Source organism: Alosa alosa, chromosome 21 (assembly GCF_017589495.1).
Source record: "Alosa alosa isolate M-15738 ecotype Scorff River chromosome 21, AALO_Geno_1.1, whole genome shotgun sequence".
Lineage (NCBI taxonomy): Eukaryota > Metazoa > Chordata > Actinopteri > Clupeiformes > Clupeidae > Alosa > Alosa alosa.
The window spans coordinates 415,685-439,216 of NC_063209.1; the positions used below are offsets into that span (position 1 = coordinate 415,685).

The following is a 23,532-nucleotide window of genomic DNA, read 5'->3' on the forward strand; positions in this document are numbered from 1 at the left end:
TGAAATGTAAGCTGACGGTTGTCAAATTTGCCAAAAAAATACGGGAGAAACAATATGGTTCATGCTCTCTCATGCGGTTTTATTCATGCCGAAAAGGAGGGAGAATTAAACATTAGGCATGTTCCACTTTTGCATAAATAACTCCTGAACGGTTTTGGTCAGGGCTGAAAATGCAACTGGAGGACAGATTGCTAGTGACAAAATATGAGCTTTCAGTGTGATACGATCTCTTTGTAAATTACGTTTGATTAAAACGTGTGTCATCTGTTCTGGCTATCCCCGCTATTTGGATCTTATCTCACTCAATGAACAACATCTCAACACTATTATTATTTGGAGTATTTGGCTATTACTTGGAGTTTTACGGTATTATTTCTTGTCTTTTTAGGAACTACATTTTTTTTTGCTTTGAAACATTGGTATTTCTTTCAGGACAAGCAAATAATGAAATAATGTTGCAAATCATGTAAACACAATCATACCTGCCATTCAAACTCACTGTCAGACCAGTCCCAGTATGTACTGATGGACGACGACACATCACTGCAGACACTGCCTTCTGGGAACAGATCATAGGAGGTAAACTCTTGGTCATCTAGCAGAGAGAAACTGTCATCCTGGTCTCCAACTGACACTGAGGAGAACAATTCCTCGCTGCATTCTGAACTTGCCACACTTGTGCCACAAGATGTCAGGTTCCATCTGTAAAAAAAAAATTTCATTACATGAAATTCCTTGTGCTCAAGAGCCAGCAATACTTTTTAAGTATAAAAACTTTATTTTAAGAATAAAATGCTGTATACTTTTCAAAAATTAATTGCATATATAATTTTGGCTGTGAAAGTATTTTAAATATTTAAATTCAAATGAATCATTGAATAATCAGCATTAGTGACATTAAAGTTCAAAAACTCTTTTATTATTATTTTCACTGTTCAAATAATTGCCATAATAATCTATGATATGACCTAATATGCTGAGGAAATCAATTCAAAGTGCTTCAAATTCAAATAAATTCAAAATCAAGTGCTTCGGGAAGAAGTTTTTTTTTTTTCACATACAAGGCATTTCAGGCCACAGATATAACCTAGGGGACACAATGAAAATAAATTAACACTCCCCTCAACACTTATTTCTTTGCATTGATGTGCGACTAGAGTTGATGAACTCTGGTCATATGCAAATTCCTTGCTGCAGACATTGCAGAGGACTTTATTTTCAACACTTTATTTTTTATCAACACTTTCAGGCCATTTTTTAAAAGTAAAATGTTCCAATCAATGATCCAGGCAGCACGTTTTCTTCTCTCTTCTTCATTTTACAGTCTAATTTTTACTGACTAGAATGACTCGTGGTCAAAGGTCATACGGAATCGATTAATCTGCACTAATTTTTCTAATCAGTTATTTTTTCTCAAATTAATTAATCGAAATTAATCAGTTATTTTGACAGCCCTACTAAATACACTATATAAGTCAGGGCTTAAATTTCACTCTTGGATTAAGGGTATTACATAATTTGTTCAAGTCCCGCAAACTCTAGCCATCATAATGAGAAATTCCCGCATTCACTTTTACAGCCTGTCTGATGACGTTAATATAGCCTTATCATTAAGTGGCGTGAATGCGGTGCTATTGACCGGACTGATCAACTACCGAGTTGAATTGAACATAGCCTCATGCAGACGCACACACACACGGAGAGAGAGAGAGAGAGAGAGAGAGAGAGAGAGAGAGAGAGAGAGAGAACCACTTTTATGCCACGCAAATAGGCTACGCTACCATGGCAAACTTTTACATCTGGAAAGAGCTCCTTGGTAACTATCCTGCTAGCTCAGGTCACGTCAATACTTGATCCCAGAAAGATTGTCTTCGACATGTCAACATTTATTGTATCTAATGACATAGAAAACATAATGATTTGCATACACATACCGCACTATGCACAACTTTTATTCACTAGCGTCTACAGCCTAAAACCGTCAGGTTGAAGGGGGGCTAATTACTCCATAGAATTACTCTCAGGTATTTTCTTAAAAAGTGACAGGCACTCAATTACACCTACTCATCACCAATGTGCACTCAATTGGACCTACACACCACATTAAAGATGTGTTATAGGTTAAACGTCAATAAAAGGCATTCAAATTACTAAATATGTTTAGCTAGTAGTAATTACTAGTAAAATGCTATACTTTAAAAAATGCATTATTAAATAAATACACTCTATATGAATTCAAAAATATATGATAGAAACATATCACATAAGCTATCATTTTCAGTGTGTGTTTGTGTGTGTGGAGAGAGTCAAGCAGAATCTAGGATGTCCACTGTTGTGAATGATCCCACTACAGTATATATTACTGATGACGCCAGGGTGGTGGGGGCCCCAAATCAAACACTTTTTTAAAAAAGTATCGGCATTGAAATCGCAATTCTTGACTTGGTATCGAATCGACCCCCCCCCAAATTGTGTAAATCCCCCCTACATGAATAACCTAAGGGGGGAATTCCCCCCCATTTTGAAAAATGAATTTTAAGCCCTGTAAGTTAAATTAAGAGGGTGATCAAGCATAAGACGCTTGTAGTGACAGGGCCTAAGTGCTAAAGGGAGTGAGTGTCATGGTGAGGTGCAAAAGGTAGTCCAACATTAGTCCAACAGTGCAAGAGTAAGGTCTAGAGACCAGCATAAATAATCTAGACAAATAGGAGAGTAAAGTATAATGTAGACAAGGTAAAATAAAAAAATATTTCAGTGCAAGAACAGGTTGAGGTAATAGGGTTATAGCCAATCATTCATTCAGTATTGTATCATTCAGCATTATTACCGTACAGCAAAAAATAAATAAATAAATAAAAAAACGTACATCAGTGGTTCTCAGGTGTAGGGACCAGGGTCCCAGAGTTAAATTAACATTGGTATCAAAGGGATCTACTACTAGGACCTTGGCCTGAACCTGCGTTCATCTGATGCTGTCTCGTCCTAAGGGTGTTTTGTAAGAATTTAAGAAATGTTTGTTTATTTTAATTTTTAAATGCATCAAATCGGGTGCACTTTCAAAATACATTCAGAGGTCAGACTTGCTTATCTTTATGCTTATTTTTATGGAAATATTTGTGCTCTAGCAATTACAATTATAATAGCAATGTGTTGCAATTTCAAAACCGGATTACTCAGGAATCACTTATTGCACAGAGGCATGCTGTATATCCTCGTATTCGGTACGGTTTGCTGTTTATTGTGATATTGGGTTTGCCATGTGTTGGGTGTGAAGGGTTAGTGAGATATTTAACCAAGAGTAATGGGTGTGCAGTGTGCAAAATGCAATTAAATTGCATGTAAGTTCAATGTTAATTTTCTCGCGAACCATTTATCACAGCAACTTGGCGCTCATATCATTGGAAAGCTTAGATTCCGTTCACATGATGTGTGATATATCTGTATAGGTTTAGTTTAGTTGAACCTCATCTGCCAGGTATTTGACCTACCAGGTTGACACTTCAACGTAAAAAATACTCAATAAATACTCAAAGCATACCTGAAGCCGGGAAAATGTGGGGGGAAATGCGCCTGGGATGGCTTGTGAAGTAGCAAATGAGAGAAAATTTAGAAAATTCCACAGACAGGGGGTGCTCTTGAACCCCCTCACCGTCTCTGAAAGCATAACTAGTCGATCATGAGTGGCTCAACAGGTAGATCTATAGATAAACTCATCTTTCAGGCATTTGGCCAACCTGGTACACACTTAAGCGTGAGAAATCGGGGGTGTGGCGTGTGAACCTAATCAAATGTGTAGGTCTCACGGCCAATGCGTGAGAGTTGGCAGCCCTGTGCTAGGCTGGAGATAAAAGTGGTATCGCCGCACTCAGAGAACAGCTGGATGAACTGGATAAAGGTAAAAATTAATTGTTTAACTCAAGGGGGTGTGGAAAATGAGTGTAATTCCCCAAATGGTGGACTATCCCTTTAAGAATAAAATAATAGTAGTAACTAGAAAATGTAATTCCGAGGAATTACCAGTGCATGAAAATGCAAAACATACAATGTAAAATATGCAGAGTTAGATAATGTAGAGATAGTTACAATGGTAGACGTGGTTGTTGCAATGTTAAATAAAGCTGTTTCTATGATGGTTGCTAGAGTAATCATGTTGGTTGCTATGGAAACTGACATAGACTCTTTATATCAATGGTTGCTATGTTGGTTGCCAGGTAGGCGATGGTTTAATATAGTTGGCTGGAGGCATAGTATACTGAGGCATAGGCATAACTGACAGTTGGAATGGCTGAACTGCTAAATAGTTGAGTAGTTTAAACGGTTACATTATTTAATAGTGAATTATTGTAGTGAGGACTTTTATTTTGAAATAGTTGTGGGCAGAGGAAACAGTTGGCGGGAGTCATAGTTGATGACAACTGACAGTTGGAATGGCTGAACAGTTAAATAGTTAGATAGTTTAAATCAGGGGTCTCAAACTACCGGCCCACGCCCGGCCCGCGACCTACTGTCAAAATAATAATGTAATTCGGCCCTTGAGGGTATTTTTAATTATGACAAACAACAACACTGATTAAAATAGACGATAGATCCAAGTATGGTGACAAATCCCATTTGTACTCTCCTCCACTAGTTGCTAGACATCCAGAGCATCGATTCAAGCCCAAATTCGCTGCACAAAGTTTTCAGGAAATACTTGTAGCCTATTAGGCTACACGGGAGAAACACGAAGACGTACTTTTGTTTGTAATGACGCAATGCACCGATGCAGTCAACAGTTTTGCATAAATTGAAGCAGAAATAGGCCTACACCAAATGTTGAAAAAATGTTCACGTGTGATGAAGTCTTGGGTAGGCTATGTTATTCACCTATTCTCAGGGTGCGATTTGTGTAAAAACCAGAGGGGGATGATTTTGAATAAGTTTGTAACCCCCAAAAAAAAAAAAAAAAAAAAAAATGAACGAATGATTCATAGCCTAGTAATGTCATGGCTAATAATAGCCTATATTAATTTTGCCACCTTTGTAACATTTTAGTTTTAGTTTACCGTGGTATATGACTTTAATCAGTGAGTATGCTTGGTATGATGATCAGCTCCTCTAATGCAGGGTAGGACAGTGTTAACTGGCAACCAAATAGCCTACACATTGCGCTACACGCTGCGTAGGCTACGTGCATTCTCTCTCCTGCTGATTTGCGTTCAGTAGCCAAGTGCGTAATATTGCAAAAGTTGAAAAAATAAATGTGTACAGAAAATAAATAGCCTACTGTACTATTATACTGTCAGTAAATTGGCTACAGTGCAGTGAAGAGTTTAGAGAGTAAAGTTATCGGGCAACTTGAAGTTTTATGAAAATAATTTACGAACCAGAACATAAAGACCATGAAGCTTCTATTTCTTGCAGCTGTCAAAACACCCGCTAGATAGTTTAAATACCCACCAACATTCGTTTTTGCAGTACAGATTATTTCTGAAAGTTATTTGTCTACTAGGCCTAGCCAACTGGCGGATTTATCAAATGAGTGCTTTCTCGTTAGTCCTCCATAAAACTACAGGTGTTTTTCGTAGAGAGCCATTGAATAAAAGCGATGCCAAGCAATTTCTGTAACACTTTTTGTGACATTCAGCAAATATCTCCTCAATTAATGTAAGTTCCTTCGGACAATAGGCCTACGTTCTACTCTACGTGCAGTTGTCCTCCATCTCAGTTGCATCAGTTTTCTAATTTTGAAGGTTCTAAAATATGACGATATGCTTCACTGAATCCTTCTCGTTTTCTTTCATTTGTCCAGCTAACTTTTCCATTGAAACTAGCCATTAATGATGGATTACACACTCGACATTCTGAAATGTCCTGTACCATCAAGGCCAAATTAAGTTATCACGCAGCCACTGTGAGTGCTGTGCATGAGTGCTGACGGTGACGGTGCATTTCTGATGTCAGATTATTATGTAGGCTAGCCTACTAGACTGTCTCACGTTGCAGCGCTTTACTTATATGAAGTAGCATTAATCAATATGAGGGGCACAGGGGGATAAATGTTGTCCCCACCGGGGATAAAAATAATTTAGCAGAGGTAGGGATAGGAAAACCAGAGGGGGGGAAATCCCCACCATCCCCCCCTACAAATCGCACCCTGCCTATTCTGATTCTGAAGCAGAATATCTGCCTTTTGGAGATTATGATCGATCGTCTATTGACAGTGATAGTCACGGTGCGTCTGTGATGGAGGTGCGTCTTTGCTTGTATACGACGGTGTCCATTAAGCATACCATGCTTATTTCGACCCTCTGCCCAATATACCTGGAGGTAGCAGTGGTAATCGTGATGATGGTGTCCGTAATGGATGTGGTACAGACAGCAGGGGTAGTAAAAATAGGGCTCTGAAGAACTACAAAGTCACCCATGATAGGAACTGATTTGACCAGGCTACTTTATTGTAGGCATATAATAACGGTTTGTGGTTATAGGCTAGTAATAGTTTACTATTGTTGGTTTACATCTTAGGCCTACTGTTTTCCTGTTCATTTGTTATGTGGGTAATATGACAAAAAAGAAAGTAAACCTGCTCAAATATGTTCCAACATCAGAGGCGATTGCTCTAAGACTACAGGTGAAGCTCAGCCTCCTCTAATATCACGGAATATCGCATCAAATAACACTATTACATTAGCTTCTAGCCTACTATTCCAACTACAACATGCTGAAAACATGTTCATTTTCATGGCTAGTTTGTTCAGCAATAAGGTTTTGCCGGTCATTAATTGTGATTTTGCACCCGTAATACATTGCTGTGACGACACAATCCATCAAAAAACCATGCAAAAAAAAAAACAGACGCTCGGCTTCACTGGACTTTCAATGGCACTACAGAGTGGGCTGATCTCAGTGCAGAAAAGCTAGATCTTTATTGGACAAACGCCACAAAATCGTCATTTCCAGGGAAGCCCGGCGTCTCTGGGAGTGAATGGGACAGTGGGATGGCCCGGACGCCGAGTTTCTGTATGATGATTGGAGGAACAGTCATAGAGGCTGGACTTTTTTTGATTGACAGCATATTTCGCGATCTGACAGGAAGTGGTTCAAGTTCAAGGGATGCGTTAACGTTAGTGTTGGCAGGTCAAGTCAAGAGGCAAAGCAAGTTGCAGCTCAAATTCTCATAACTTGTGAGCAATACAGTCGGTTTCTATTTGTCTTTGTAAATAGCATACTGTAAATAAAACCGTAATGTGGAGTTACAGAGTTTGTGACTTGCTTTTGTTTCAGTTGTGTATTTAGCTTAAGTTAGGTAGCGTGCTATATAACGGTGTAGGCTACATTATGCTAATGTTTACTTGAATTTTAAAAGCCCACCAGGGGAGATAAAAAATAAAACAGCAAGGCAGATGAACGTATACAAAGAAGTACAGTGGGCAGTGCATCGACTTGGCCAGCTTCCCTCGCGGTCCGCGCGTAGGATCACGCGGTATCACGCAACTTTAATTTGTATTTTTCCAGTGACGCTGCAACGACGCTGCAACAACCCAAACAACCGGCAGATGTCTCAAGTGAGCAGGGTGTCTCGTAAAAAGAAATGGAGCCTGGAAAACCCTACACAGACTTCACTACAGACTTTAGCAGACTGGTTTAGAAATAATTTAATAGCCAGAAATATGCCTGCCCTGCCCTAATAAAGAAATATTTGGTTAACTGCGAGTGAATCCCGTTTGCAGCCGTAGAAGAAACGCAGGACAAATTAAACATTCCGGTTTTCTCCGAGTGCAACGATGATAGACAGACATCATTTGGACAAAATATAGAGCATATTAACCTCCGTTGCTCAGCCAAAGGCCTTCCTGTTACGTCCTGTTATCACGGAGTTACAGGCGATAAACAATTTTTGATGGTCACAAGTTTACTTCATTAGGGACTGTTCGTTATTTATGTAAAGGGGCTACCGGAGGAGTTTTGGGAGCATTAGTCAAAAAAGACGTGACCCTCCCTCGCCAGCAAGAAATTTTTCTATGACCCTCCAAAGTGATTATGAAAAAACGCATGACCCTCCCCTTCAATTTATCGATGCTTTCTGTAGGCTACTGGGTCAATTTGGGAGCTTGCATGCTACCACTCCTTTCTTAAAATGCCTTGAAAAGGCTGTCGTTTGCACAATTTCATAAATAATCACTGGGACCGAAACATAGCCTACATAAGGCTACTTTGAGAACATTTCCTAATTCACCCGACACTAATATTCAAAATGTTGAAAACTATTTCGGTATAGCCTATAAGCAGTTTAATGCAATGTTTGTTGTAAACTAACAACGGGCTACTTGGTGAGGCTTGGCCTCACAGATGCGCTCGTGCCTTAGATGGCAAGAAAAATCTTCACGATATAGGCCTATTAACTGACCGCCCGATTCACGTTGGCTGGGGGGCAGCGGGGGCCATCAGACATTTGTGCCAGTTAATCCGGCCCTGCCCCCAACAAATCACACCTCTGTGACAGTTTAAAAGAAGTCGGGAGGACTCCTAACTCACAGACCTATTCACAAACCGGTTTTGTGGCTTTTCGCCATGTTTTGAAATCCTATGCGGCTACAGGAGCTTCCAATCGTGAGGAAGCAATTTTGCATTGTAGGCATAACTAACATGCAATAACGTCACCAACAACAACCAAAACTAGGCTACTCATTGTCAACATGTAACCTAAATTAAATGTAACATTATTGTGAATCAAATTAAAACGTTCCCTTTTGCAAACATAGGCATAGGCATAGTAACAGATTAATTTAATAATGTTACAAAGATACTACATCAATCCCCATGTTTCATTAGGCTAGGCTATTTGTTTTGCCTTACTCTTGATTCATTTAATCATTATTCAGTTATTCAAAATCTTCCGTCCTTGTGTAGCGCACGCTGTCACCTGCCACTCATCGTAAGGGAGGTGTTTGGAATCATTCCCGCGTTACAATCATCAGCCAATCAAGGTGGTCACTTCAGTTAAGCTCGTGCATGAGTAAAAACGTCATCCATAGGCTGTTACAGCTAGCTCAGGGGAGATTTTATCACTAAGTAGTAGGCCCTACAGCCTGAGACATTCACAATAAAAAAATTGCCTTCTGCATTTTTTATTTGCTTTTCCCTCCATTGTACCAAACCGTGATGTCTGAACCGAGGTATGAACCGAACTGTGACTTCTGTGTACTGTTCCACCCCTATTCTCTACATCTGACTCATGCAATTATCATGTATACAGACCTTACTGTTCTGTAACTGACCCTAGGCAGATGGGTCAGGCCCTTGAGTCGTGGATCTGCTTGAGGTTTCTTCATATATGTATCTCCAATTCTAGGGAGTTTTTTCTTTGCCCCAGTTAGTTTTGTTTTTGCTCGAAATCAATTGTTTTACAGGATCCTTATGAGGCACCACTCTGCGTGTTTAACACAGTAATTGTGAAGAAAGAATACAATCCCAGTGTTTTGACTTTACAGGAAGCAACTAAGGGAAACGGAGGTATGTGACTGCTTGTACCAACACTGGATTTATACTGTTTCTTCACAATTACGGAGTAAAACACACATAGTGGTGTCGTGAGGATCCTGTTCATGTTGCACAGTAATAACATTTTAAGTCTGTTAAGACGCACAAACACAGTCTAAAATCTGCCCCCATAGCATAACTTTGTATCCATCACTCACACGCCACACGCCAATTATGGGCAAAATGATTATCACGATTGTTCATCACGATTCATTGATTTTAGTAAAAAAAAATAAAAAATTGTTGCACTGTCACAAACATTTTGGACCGCTATCTGGCTCACCGCTTGGGAAGCTCCCAATTCTTTCACCTCTTCTTTTTCTGCTCTTTTTTTGAAGGCCTTTATGCTCACTCCCTTTAACTCTCTTGCAGGTAGTTCTTGCAAAGACTCAAAGTTAACGTGAGGAAGAGCAAGCATGTGTGGCATTATGTTTTGTGAGATCTGTCAATTACGTGTCTCCTTTTAACAAGAGTTGTGTGCCCTGCTTATCTTATAATTTGTTCTTAGTTAATTTAGGTAAATCTGAAATATTTCCGAATAACAGATGATCCGCCTCAAGGGACAAGCTCCTTGCCTTCTGCTATGTCAGACATGTGCTATGTCACTCTTTTAACAGAATGCTGCCTGCCCACACTGATCCACATGGTCAGACCGGTTTAGGGAGCGCTTGACTTATTTTGTTCTATGCACTGCAAAAACTGCTTATCTAATAAAATCTAACCAAGTGTTATTAATCTTATATCAAGATGAAAAAATCTAGTTAATATTGTTTTCAGTGTAAAGAGACTTACCTAGCTCTTTCACGTAAAATCATTTAACTTAATTTAAGAAGAATTTGACTCCTTTTAAGACGTCTCATCCTGAAAACAAGCAAATTTGTCTGCCAGTGCGTTAAGCAAATTTGTCTTGATAAGACTCCTTAAAATAAGTCAAAGTCTTCCTAAATTAAGTCAAAATGATCTTTCGAGAGTGTGCTAGGTAAGTCTCTTCATACTAAAAACAATCCCAAATAGATTGTTTGATCTTAATATAAGATTAATAACACTTGGTTAGATTTTATTTTTTGCAGTGTGGGCCAATTTTATTATGGGTTGACAATGTTCATTTAATTGTGGGAGGCCAAAATTGTGATCAAGGTCAAAATTCGATTAACTGTGCAGGCCTCATTGTTGGAAGTTAATCTCATGTAGGTACTGCATTGATACAGGTTTCAGGTGATGTTCGAATGTGGTAACCTTTCATTACCTGTTGGTGTTGAAACGATGCAGTGGATCTGTGCGATGACAAGAAGACAACTGACATTCAAACTCGCTTATATCCGGTGTGCCATCATCACTCAAGTTTACCCTCTGGGACAGAAGCGGGTAGGGATCCTCAGGTGTAAGAAACTTCTCATAAAGGTCCTCCGACATTAGGAACAGCTGAGACAGCACTGAAAAGAACAAGTAAAAATGTTTAACTTAAATGTACAAACCTTTTGCAAAGAATGCAAAAATGACATGCTAGTTGTTGACATCAAATGTCATACTGTTTAGAAATTCCTGAGGGTCCTTATTGGTCATTATCTTGGGTTCCGGTTTCCGACCGACCCTGTCAATTTATGTGCGACCCAAATTTATTTTATGAGCTTGGGGAAGAAATAACACTAAATACATTAAATAAATCCACAAATAAAAGGCGAACTATAATTACATTAATTATCCCTTGCGTTATGTATAGGGATGAACGTATTCTCTCTTTTACAAAGTAGCCTATGCACAGCTGTTCACGAAGACGATTGTTTTCGTCACTTACAAAGGCACTCGCAATTTTGTCCAAACACCGCAATTTTTTTCACAAATTTAACCAATCATCGTAGTTTCACCGTGAAATTTCACCTACCACAACAGTCCCTCGCGCAGAATATTCAGCCAGATGGCACACTTACTTCTGCACCTTCTGCATATGACACCAAAGACTGCCCTAACGTGTTCGTTCCTCTACAGTTTTGAAGACAATAAATAGAAGGCTAACGTTAATGATCTGCTTACTTGCATCTCTCAACCTGGTGTTGCTAACCTACCTAGGCTATGAAAGTAAGTTAATTAAGGCCTACTTGGTTTACTGACATTTGAGTAGGCTATGCAACCCATTGGCAAACGTTTACCTGGATATGTCCTTTTTAGCTTATGTCGGTGTTTGCTAGCTTGTGGGCTTAGTTTGAGTAGTGCTACCAAAATCATAGAAATTAATAAAATTGCAAGACATTTACCTCTTCTATGATCCAAGAATGATTTCATTCAAGTTGTTTTTTTAACATTTATTTTAACTAATGACATAGAAGACATTCCCAATTGCATCCACATATCGTAATGCACTATGCAAAAAGTGATTTACACTCGTAGCCGAACACAGTGAGATGCAAGCCTTCCAATCCACTCAGAAATGTAATTAGGCTACTCTCACGTCAAAGGGGCAGGCAGTCAATTAGACGTACACCACCAATGTAATGACATTAAACAGAAGTGTAGTCAAATAGTTTAAATCAATATGAAATTACTAGATACTTACTTGGCTATTAGTAATTATGCAGGCCACAGACTATGAATTATTAAAAAGATATGAACTTAATATGAATTACAAAATATATGAATGTATTGAAACATATGACATGATGCCATCTCTTTAGGTGACTGTCTTTTTTTGGACAGTTCTAATGAAAGGTTATACTGCTTTGTGAATTACCTCAGTCAAAGCATTTTCACAAATAAAGTAGGCCTACTTTGATTTTCTGTAATCCTTACTGTTTACCTTTGATTATCCTTTTTAATAAGCATCAAGATTATCAGTGTGATTTTGGTCTTACTAACCTTAATTGCCCTAAATTTAAAAAAAAAAAAAAAAAAAAAAAAAAAAAAATCGCAACTATTTTTTGCAATTTTCACTTCCTCCCATAATTTCTCCACAAGAAACAGCTAAAATCACCGCAACTTCCATCCAGGCATTTTAGGTCGTAACAGTCTCAAAAAACCTTGTGAAATCCTGGAGGGAGTGATTTTCTACCTATCCCTTACTGCCACGGGGCGACCCATGGCCTCAACTGACAACCAACAGGAACCAAACCTTTTTTTTGCTATGCCTAGTGGGCAAGGAATAGGTGCGCTCAACTCAACGTAAAAAAGAGGGTTTTGGGTGCGTAAACAAAGGAAGCACTGGATGAAACAAAAAGTTAAACACACTCTCGAGCTTTAGCTCATTTTATTTTTTCAGAAAGCATGTCACAAGACGAATGCGTTTCGGCCAATGTCGTCTTCAGCGTCTTACCGAGGATAGGACAAGCTGTTACTTAAGCTGGTAAGATGTGACGTCAGCTAATTGACATTTTATTAAATAACATTTCAATAGCCTACCTTGGAACACCAAGGTTAGAATATACTATTGTATATCTTTAGTATATTATATCCTGATAGAAAAAGAGAAAATACTGAATTTCTGATATTCATGAAAGCACACTTTATGCAGATTATAGCCTACTATTTCTATTAGGACTCTACCTCTTTAATTCAGCTGTCTGGTTGAAGCCTGGAAATATTGTAATCAAAGTAGCATAGTTGGCTAGTTTATCATAGTTTACTGGTTGGAGTGTTCAGTTTCCCCACATGTGTTTAAGTTTCAAGGGAATACTTTTTCTCTTTGGGACAGGCCCATTTGAGTCTTGGAAAACATTGATATGAGATGATCAGTCAACTTGAATGCAAGAGTGAATGCATACTAATGAATGCATACTAATGATGCTAACCGGATTAAATAGTAATTTAGCTAGTCGTCTTCTATGGGTCCTTGCTTTCACGATTGTGAATGTTTTATTTGGATTAAATGTGCATGCCGAGGGGCGCATGTCCATTGAGCACACGCGAAAAAGAGGGAAAGAGGAAGAGAGAGAGCGGGGCAAGAAGAGGGGGTTTACTTCTATACTGTTTGGTAAAGTTACACGCATAGTCTACAATGAAAACTACTGTACGAGAGCTATGAAATTTATTTACACTACGTTCCAAATTATTATGCAAATGACATGTTTGTCTAATTTTCCTAAATAGTTGATGCAAATGACAGTCAGTATAATTTTCAATCAACCGTTAGAGTATAATTCAAATTTTATTGAACAAACCTCCCAATGATCAGTATTTTATTCAAAAAAAATAAACTCAAAATGCACTGTTCCAAATGATTATGCACAACAGAGTTTCAAGACATTTTATAAGTGGTAAAGAACTAAAAATGGTCATTTGTTGAATTTGCAGCATTAGGAGGTCATATAAACTAAATCAAAAGGTGATATCACCTTCACAATAATTGCATCCATTGAACTTGTGAGTTCTTGGAGAGTTTCTGCTTTAATGTCTTTGCAGGATGTCAGAATAGCCTCCCAGAGCTGCTGCTTGGATGGGAACTGCCTCCCACCCTCATAGATCTTTTGCTTGATGATGCTCCAAAGGTTCTCAATAGGGTTGAGGTCAGGGAAAGATGGGGGCCACACCATGAGTTTCTCTCCTTTTATGCCCATAGCAGCCAAGTATCCAGAGTTATTCTTTGCAGCATGAGATGGTCATGCATAAAGATGATTTTGCTACGGAAGGCACGGTTCTTCTTTTTGTACCACGGAAGAAAGTGGTCAGTCAGAAACTCTACATACTTTGCTGAGGTCATTTTCACACCATCAGGGACCGTCAAGGGGCCTACCAGCTCTCTCCCCATGATTCTGGCCCAAAACATGACTCCGCCACCTCCTTGCTGATGTCTCAGCCTTGTTGGGACATGGTGGCCATTCACCAAACATCCATTACTCCATCCATCTGGACCATCTAGGGTTGCACGGCACTCATCCGTAAACAAAACTGTTTGAAAATTAGTATTCATGTATTGCTGAGCCCACTGCAACCATTTCTGCTTGTGAGCATTGTTTATTGCACTTGCAAACTTCTTGAGGATCCTATACCTTGAGGTTCGCAGGACTCCAGAGGCACCAGCGGCTTCAAATACCTGTTTGTCGTTTGGCATTTTAGCAGCTGTTCTCTTAATCCTAATTTGTCTGGCAGAAACCTTCCTTATTATGCCTTTGTCTGCACAAACTGTCCTGTGCTCTGAATCAGCGACAAACAGTACAACAGTTTTAACAATACAATGATCACGCATAAGTTTTCGGGAATTATCCCGAATATATATGTTTTCATACCTTGTCCAAGGTAGTGCACAATTTCACGCTTTTCAGCAGCAAAGAGATCCTCTTTCTTTCCCATATTGCTTGAAACCTGTGGCATGCTTAACTCATTGAATGCCAAGCTGTTTTCGGGAGCTTTGTCCTAGAGTGCCAGCAATCTAGACCAGTGTTGATGATTTTTGTACAGCCACAAAATAGCTATTTTTAACACATTCTGTGTTATAGCTATAAACACATGCAATAGCTCGATTAAAAGGTGAGACTTTAAGCTCTCGGTGGGTGCAAACCGTGTATTTCTACACGCCTCTGTTCCTGAGAAATCCCAAGCTAAACAGTGGCTAGTTTTCACCAAAATCACTGTTTTTTTCTAGAAATGGAGATATAACGTCTTTCCTGAAATATGAAGTGTTGCCTGTTACTTACTTGTGTGAACTTTCCGGGAAGTGATCAGCGAGACCTGGCGAGACTGCCACCTAGTGATAGACCCACGAAAATGGCCTGGTTTTGACCTGACGTGCATGCGTCACTGATTCGACCCAAAGCGGGTAAACCGAGTTATGATAAAATGTCCAGATAAAATTTCCAGATTGTGCGAGTTTCACGATTGTCATATATTTCATTTCCATTCATCACAGAGTTCCCAAAATCACATATAAGGTGTGTTAGAGTGTCTAGTTTCATAATTTAAAAAAAAAAGCTAATAACGTAATATTGCGTTTTTGGCACTCAATGAGTTAATAATGTGGAACATCCTTCTTGAGTAGTTTTCCTTTGATTGGGCTCACCTGGCAAACTAATTATCAAAAAGTGTCCGAGATTGATTTCAATGATCCAAAGAGCCCTGAGACACAATACCATCCATGAGTTGAATTGAAAAAAAAATTATAAATGTTTATGACGCTTAAATCCAATTTGCATAATAATTTGCAACACAGTATGTTTATTTTTGGACAACGTACCGGTAACTAAGGCGGGCCGTGTAAGCTGCAAAGCGCTGCAGGAAACACTAAAAGGGTTGTGTCACGATTCTGCCTTCTCACACCCCGACACAGGTTTGTGGATATGAGTGTCACGATTTTGGTTTTAATATGCATATCATTACAGCCCTAGTAAACGACAAAAAACGATCGACATTAAATTCTCCCACTTACAGAGTATTTTCTGCCAGTGCGTGGATGAACAAATGAGTCGCCCTTTATCATTGCATTACAGCAGCGGTTTTCAATAGGTGAGGCGCGCCTCCCCTGGGGGGCGCCAAAGAGTCACAGGGGAGGTGCGACACATGAAGGAAAAAATAACGGTCCACATCTGTATGCAGCTCTATTGATATGCGTGCGTCTAAATATTTTATATTGTTGGTTGGTTTAATAGGCCGCAAAGTAGTCAGCCTACTGTTGCTAATGAAAAGTGTCCAACACGTCGCTCTCAAGCTACCAGTCGCTTGCCGCCCCCTTCTTAGCTTGCCAGGGGCCTACATTTAAACACAATTGTTGACGCGAGGCATTTCAGCCTACGGATTTAATAAAAAAAAGTAATCAAAGAATCATTTATAAATGCATTTTTAAAAAAGTTGTGAAATAAAATGTCTTCAATCAGTTATTGAAAGTCATCATTGCCTGGAACACACAAAAGATGGCATACTGCAGAGGCGTGTGAGGGTTAGGGCCGGCGGACGGGATTTTGGGGGGCAGGGGGGCTATTTTAAAGGCTGTCAGTCAAACAGTTATGTAGGGGATAACGGCCGCTGAGGTGTCCTGTTATACGAAATTAATGGACGAGGCCTCTGCCTGAGTCCATTAGGCCGTTATCCCGCTTATCACCCGGGTTGCCACTGCAAAAGCAAAGGAAACACGCGGTTCCGTTTAAAAAGAAGCTCACTAGTTCAGCTTGTTGTACAACTTTCGTTGGCCCTATAACAGCGATAGCATGGACAGTTAGCTTGTTTACAGTTGATTCCATTGTTGTGAATCCTGCCTCCAGGCTCAACCGTCGTCCTACTATTGTTGTTATAGTTACCATTCATAAGCATTGATATGGAACAGCGATTAAACTTTTTTTTACCAGATCTACTTCATAGGTGTCCCGTTATTCAGAATTAAAAGCCACCCCGCCAGCCAATCAGAAAAGAGCATTTCTTGTCTCCGGGTGATAATACGTATTAGTCTACCGTCTTGTAAAATAAAAGACTTATTAGTCTACCGTCTTATTCAAATAATTCCTGACTGTGACGTGATTGTGTAATTGTGTTTTTGTAGCCTACGTCTCGCAGGCCTATAGCCTACATTGGACGTAAAATATGTAGCCTAATGTTTTAGCTTAAAATAGTCCTATTGAATTATTATTGTTAGGCTATGACTAGGACATTCTAGCGCTCAAATATTTTTGCGAGGCTACAGCGAGCGCCAAATAGGTCCTTCTCCTCTGTGTTAAAATAAACCTTTTATTTTGTTAATTATAGGATCAGAAGGTAGCCTATCCATCTTTCACTGTAAGGCTTGTATTTCATGCATTTAGCAAAAGTCCCAGACAGCAGCGGAGTGGTAATCGTGATTCGTTATTTGTAAAAGTTTTTTTACTTCGCCCTCCTATAGCCTGTACTGCGCGATCGCAGCCCTTTACTTTCACTTCCATAGCCCTCATAGTCAGCATAGGCGGTAGCCTGATAACGTGGGATGCTGCATAGCGTAGCCTACTACTGAAGATTTTAAATGAGTGACCACGATAGTAGTCTTAAGTAGCTTTTTTGCTAGGCCCAGCGAAGGCTGGCAATGTGTAATATTCCGCTGGTTGGTGCACACGCAAGTGTTCAGATTGATTGTCTATCCGTATTTCATGACAATTTTCTTGGAGCAGATCTTCCACACAACTTAGCCTGGTCAGTATGTCTCTCTTAGCTGTCCACTTTCATCAGGCCGTATAGCCTATATAATATATTTTTTATTTTGTTATGTAGAAAATTATAAATGTATTTCTGTACAGACATATGGTAACTAATTATTACCAAGCATGTATTAAAGATTAAAGATATTTACTTTATATTTTGTTGTTATACTCATGTTGAAAAGGGTTTTACTCTTAAGAACAACTAGCCAACTTAATTAGGTTAGTTTGAATAATCCACAGTGGTTGGTAATGAGAAGCTGACCTGTTTATTCTTAACAGGGTTAAATAAACACAAAATAATAAATAGTCAATTAACCACACAAACTGAATTGGCATCAGTGCTCTGCTCAAGAGTGTAAACCAAGGCTTAAAAAGCCATCAGTGCAAACAATATTGTAAACTGTATAAAAAAAGCAAAACACACAGAAAAGCTGAGTAGAAAATAAATAGTCAATTAACCACACAAACTGAATTGGCATCAGTGCTCTGCTCAAGAGGGTAAACCAAGGCTTAAAAAAGCCATCAGTGTAAACAATATTGTAAACAATCTAAAATTATATATAAAAGCAACACACAAAACCTGAGTAGAAAATAGTCAAATTACCCCACACACACTGAATTGGCTATAACAACCCAAATAACTGTCACCCTTCTACAGTATTGCTATCTCCATACTCCCTTCAATTTCTACTGTTTGCCCTGGCTGTAGTCTGAGCATGATGGAGAGATTCTTCTTCTATTCACAAAGGTGATCATTTCAACATGCTCAGGTGTCAGTCTGCTCCTGTGCTCATCAATGATAAGTGAGACTGCGCTAAAAGCCTCTCACTGTTGCGTTTTTAAAAGCCAAAACTGATGCCACAACTGGTCTGGGTTTGCTGAAGTAACCTAGGCTACAGGCTGCATTTATTAGGCTACAGAAAATTAAGCAACATAGCACGTAGGCCTATCTACACTATTTAGAGGAGCTTAAGTTTACCGCGACAACAGCCGTCACTAATTCACATCGTCGTAGGCTGCGCCGATGAACAGACTAAACGGTAAAAAAAGTTATGATCGCCTACTGGAAGCTTCTACCCTTTTGGTTTGGAGTTGTAGGCCTAGGTGCACTTAGTTGTTAGCGATTGACCAGGTTGCTTTTTGAAATGAAATGCGTTTGTTAGGCTAGCCGATTGTAAAAATAGGGAAATTAAAGTGCGTGCTGTGCCTATACATTACACAAACAATCTTAAATCGCGGAGATAACATTCGTTAGACAGGCAAAGCTGTCAGCAGCAACATGCATAAGAGCCTTAATAGTAAGAGGGTGTCGCGGACACTCGCGGTTAACATTAGGCTATATTAATTCAACTGTGACATGAAATGTTTGCTCGATAACTTTAAATTCTTAGTGAGACATGCACAGACAAGTGGGATGCTGGACAGGTCGCTAGGTGTGCTGAAAAACGCAGACCGGATTTGGGGGAAAAGCTGAAAAAAACTGGAATGGATTACCTACATCGGTGCGCTGGAAAACACGGACCGGAGTTTTGAAAACAAACTGGATCGGGAGTCCGGATCAGTATTTTCCCGTGCAGGCCAATCCCACATTTTTTGCTAATATCGGCGGCCGATCCGATCCAAATATTGGATCGGGACATCCCTACCCCCGCCCCCCTTTACTGTACACATCGTCAAATGCCAATTTAGGGGACATCGCCCAACCCTAGTGAGCCAATTAGAGGTTCCGGTTCAATCATCCGGTTCCGGCGCAGACAAGAGTGGCAGCGTGTCGAGGTAGCTCCGTGTCTGTGTTTTCTTCTACGTCTTTTTTTACTTTTTACTTCGCAACCTTGAATTTCCCCTTGGGGATCAATAAAGTATCTATCTATCTATCTATCTAGAGGGTGGGGTATACGAGTGTACTTTAACCATAGTGATTATTTAATCTCGTATGAGCAAAATGTGGAGGGTTTGCAAAAGAATGACCAACTTGTGGATCAGTAGACAAAATATGCCAATGCTTTTTGATAATTAACTTGAGGTCGCCTGACAATGGAGAGAATGTATTGACCATGGTCAATCGCGGCTCATCTTGCCTGACCACTCTCTTCTCCAATAGCGCAGTGTGAACAGTGCACGCCTTCTGTAGGCAAGAATCGAGGTTAGCCTTTAGAGAGAAAACTATCATGAAATTTGGCTTGGATTTCAAATTATATGTGCTCCTTTTCTTCAGTATAACTATTTGGAGTTTTGTTTTTATTATGTTTTTATTTTGTAGTACATTGAGTATCATTTGAGTTTGTGATCTTTTTCCTTTTTTTCCCCTTTTCTCCACTCAATTCTGTGCCAATTTGGCAATTAGCTGGCGTCACATCTTACCTGCTTAAAGGGATATTCTACCATTTGGGGAATTACACTCATTTTCCACCTCCCTTTGAGTTAAACAATTGATTTTTAACTTTCTCCAGTTCATCCAGCCATTCTGAGTCTGGTGATACCACTTTTAGCTCCAGCCTAGCATAGATCATTGAATCTGATTAGCTTCTCGCCTGCTAGCATCACGTTTAACCCTTAGAACCCTAAGCTGTTTTTAGGGCATTTTCACTACCTTTATTCATAAGGATTTATTCTAGTCATTGTGAGTGCCACACACACATATTATATATTGTTTTTTTCAGCAGAGTCTAGGCTATCCAGATAGATCCAGATCATTTCATGTATTAGTACTAGCATTGATTTTATTTTGATTTTTAAAGAATTAAAATATAAAAATCATATTATAAAAATGCATCTCACCACAGCAAGCTCATAGCTCTACATGCATTTTATGTGTGTGTAGGGCAGACTGTCCTGAATCGGGCAATATAATTCCCATGTTGGAGAGATCCTCTGGGGCTGAGCAATTTACAGAAATATGTAGTGTGTGATTTACGGAAATAAATGACATTTTTTATTTAGCGATGAAAAATGACCTTTCTTCGCTCCATATCTGTGACACAAACGGATTTGACCTGACTTGACCCAAGTTTGCGTGTTAGCATGTGTTACTATGGTGTATGCACTCATGATGATTATCAACTTTTTACTGCATTGCCATGAAAAAAGTAAAGGCAAAAAAGGTGTTTCTTTGTTGAACAAATTGGGATGTAATGTGAGCCTTGAATTGGATGCCATGCAGGAATTTGCTAGGATCTCAAAACCGGATTATGAACATGCTTTGCCATAGAGAAACACACGATAGCGTTGGATTATAAACATGCTTTGCCACAATACAGGGGTAAGTCCAGCTATATGAAGTTATTATTTTGCTGTCACTTCGTCTGTTTTATAACCCAGAAGGATGTACTTAGTATCAAATGATAGCTCTGTGTCTCCCCTTTCATCTGACATACGTGGCCTATCTATCCGATCACGGGTCCGCTAGTAATCCAAACGAGAGTAATGGGTGTGCAGCGTTGGTTTGTGTACATGACCTTAATATTTTGCAGTCACTTCGTCTGTTTTTATAAGCGAGAAGGATCAATATCCATGGTACCAATGGATAGCCCTGTGTCTCCTCTTTCATCTGATACGCTTGCCATATCTACGCGATCACGGGTTCGCGAGTAATTCAAACGAGAGTAATGGGTGCGCAGGTGAACGCAGAGAAGTATAGACTGTAAATGTGATGCAATTTGATTTAATTTCATGATTTTTTTTAAATTTTCATACTTGATCGTACAGACAAGTGCTCTTTGGAAAGCCCCGCTTCTTCTCTGTCATGCAATAAAGGTTTCATCTCGCTGCGATGAACAGTCGCGGAGTAATGTAACAGAGAAGAAAGGGTGTGTTTTTTGACGCACTTTGCGTCAATCGGGTTCTAAGGGTTAAAAGTGACTAAGATTTCCGGTCATTTTCCTATTTAAAACTTGTCTCCTCTCAAGTTAGAAAGTGTAATAAGACCAACGGAAAAATTAAACGTGGCGATTTTTCAACGATTTGACATGGAACTATACTCTCATTCCAGCATAATAATCAAGGAACATGATATCATGCAGCACCTGAAAATAGTCCCCGTAGGCTAACTTCCAGCAACAAGGTTGAGCTGCAGGGTTCGGAGTCAGACGAAAAGGTCTCAGATGAATAGTTATCAGAGTCAGGTTTCAGGGATCACGTCATAATACTGGTGCCTGACTGGCAGCCTGTTACAGTAACTCCATTACATTTGTACAATTTTTCGCTATTTTCATTGTTTTTTCTCACTTGTCACGGCTCTAGTTTTGCGTAGGACTGTGTATGTATATAGTCTGATAATTTTGCCTCAGTTTTCAGTGCGTTTTTTATCAGTTAAGATAGTTTAGCTAACTTTTGCATTTTTACGCTCCTAAGTTGCCAGGCTGCGAGCGCTCCCCTGCCCAATACACCTGCAGAGATACAAAGGCATAGATGAGGTACCAGAGCTGGAGTGAGAGTGAGACGCAAACGAGGGGCTAAGGTACAGAGTCAGAAAACATCTGGACATTCAAAGAGTGACCATAGATGGAGAAGCTCCGTCGCCAGGTTCAGAAAGCGGCCCTATCGTCCGGCCTTGCCAGCTCTACTGCTCCCCAATGTAAGATCTATCAGGAATAAAATGGACGAGCTTTTACTTCAGACCCACAGCAACTGGAAGTACAAGGAATGCTCTGCTATCTGCTTGACTGAGACCTAGCTGGATGAGTACACCCCGGATGCGGAGGTCACACCTCCCGGCTTTTCAACATACCGGGCAGACAGGTCAGCTAATCTATCACTTAAGACTAAAGGTGGTGGTGTATGCTTTTTAGTCTATGATCAATGGTGCACCAACTCTACCATTGTAACACAGTTCTGATTCCCGGATCTGGAGTTTCTTATAGTCACATGCAGACCCTTTTACCTAGCACGAGAGTTTGCGTCTATCGTGCTAATTGATGTTTACATCCCACCACAAGCCAATGGTATCACTGCCACCTGTGTACTAGAACAACATAGCCGCAACTGACACACACATTCAGACTCTGCGGTAACAGTTCTGGGGGACATCAACCACTGCAATCTGTCTGACGAGCTCCCAAACTACACTCAACAGGTGACATCTGACAAAAGGATAACATTCTGGATCACTGCTACACCACTTTGGCTTACCGTGCATTTCCGAGTGCTCCGCTGGGAAAGTCTGACCATGCAACACTCTTCCTCGTCCCAGAGTATCGTCAGAAATTTAAATCTGTGAAGCCGAAGTCCAACATCGTGAAAGTATGGTCCACAGATGCTATCGATACCCTGAAAGGCTGCTTTGAATGCACTGACTGGAACATCTTTAAACACACGTGTCAGCCTAGATGATTACACAGAGGCTGTGACCTCATACATCCGGTTTTGTGTAGATGACTACTTTGGGACCAAATGCATCAAGTCATATGCAGGGCTCTCAAGTTTTGAGGGACAGGTAAGAGTGACATTCCCCGTCGACAATCACCCCCGTCTGGGGGTCAAAGGGGTTGCTGGTCAGACAGGTTGCTACACGTTTTTGATGTTGTTATTAATATGCCTTCAGATGTTCCAGTGTAACAGAGGTCATTTCGTCCGCCACTCACTGCCCTTGAACCCGCCACCTCAACACACACCGGCATGGGAGTCGAGCGCTCTAACCACTGAGCTAAAAGCCCAAGCTTCCAACTCAGCGGTTAGAACCGTTCTTAAGATTAGGGGTGTGAAGATTTACACGCGCAACTAGCATCACCATAGGCCTTCACCAGCTAGCATACACCAGCCCCAGGTCGGTTACCAATTTATCCAATATTAGTTGTGTAGATATATAGTCCATCTTATACACACCAATTAAATTGAAATAGAAATTCTAAAGATTTGTATTTTTGTGTAATTATTGCATATTTAGTGTAGTCATATCAGAACCTGAAGTACAATCCAAATGCAAGCATGAAAC

The 23,532-nt window shown here is 39.9% G+C and overlaps 1 protein-coding gene across 1 annotated transcript in view; it reads right to left on the reverse strand.

Moving 5' to 3' along the window:
* Positions 1–23,532, reverse strand: part of fam199x (family with sequence similarity 199, X-linked) — a 41,349-nt gene that overhangs the window by 12,771 nt on the left and 5,046 nt on the right. Inside the window, exons 2-3 of the mRNA XM_048231416.1 lie at positions 10,769–10,955; positions 483–702 (exon numbers count right to left, since the gene is read on the reverse strand). Of these exons, the coding sequence (XP_048087373.1) occupies positions 483–702; positions 10,769–10,935 (387 nt within the window). The 5' untranslated portion in view covers positions 10,936–10,955. The remainder of the gene's footprint in view (positions 1–482; positions 703–10,768; positions 10,956–23,532) is intronic.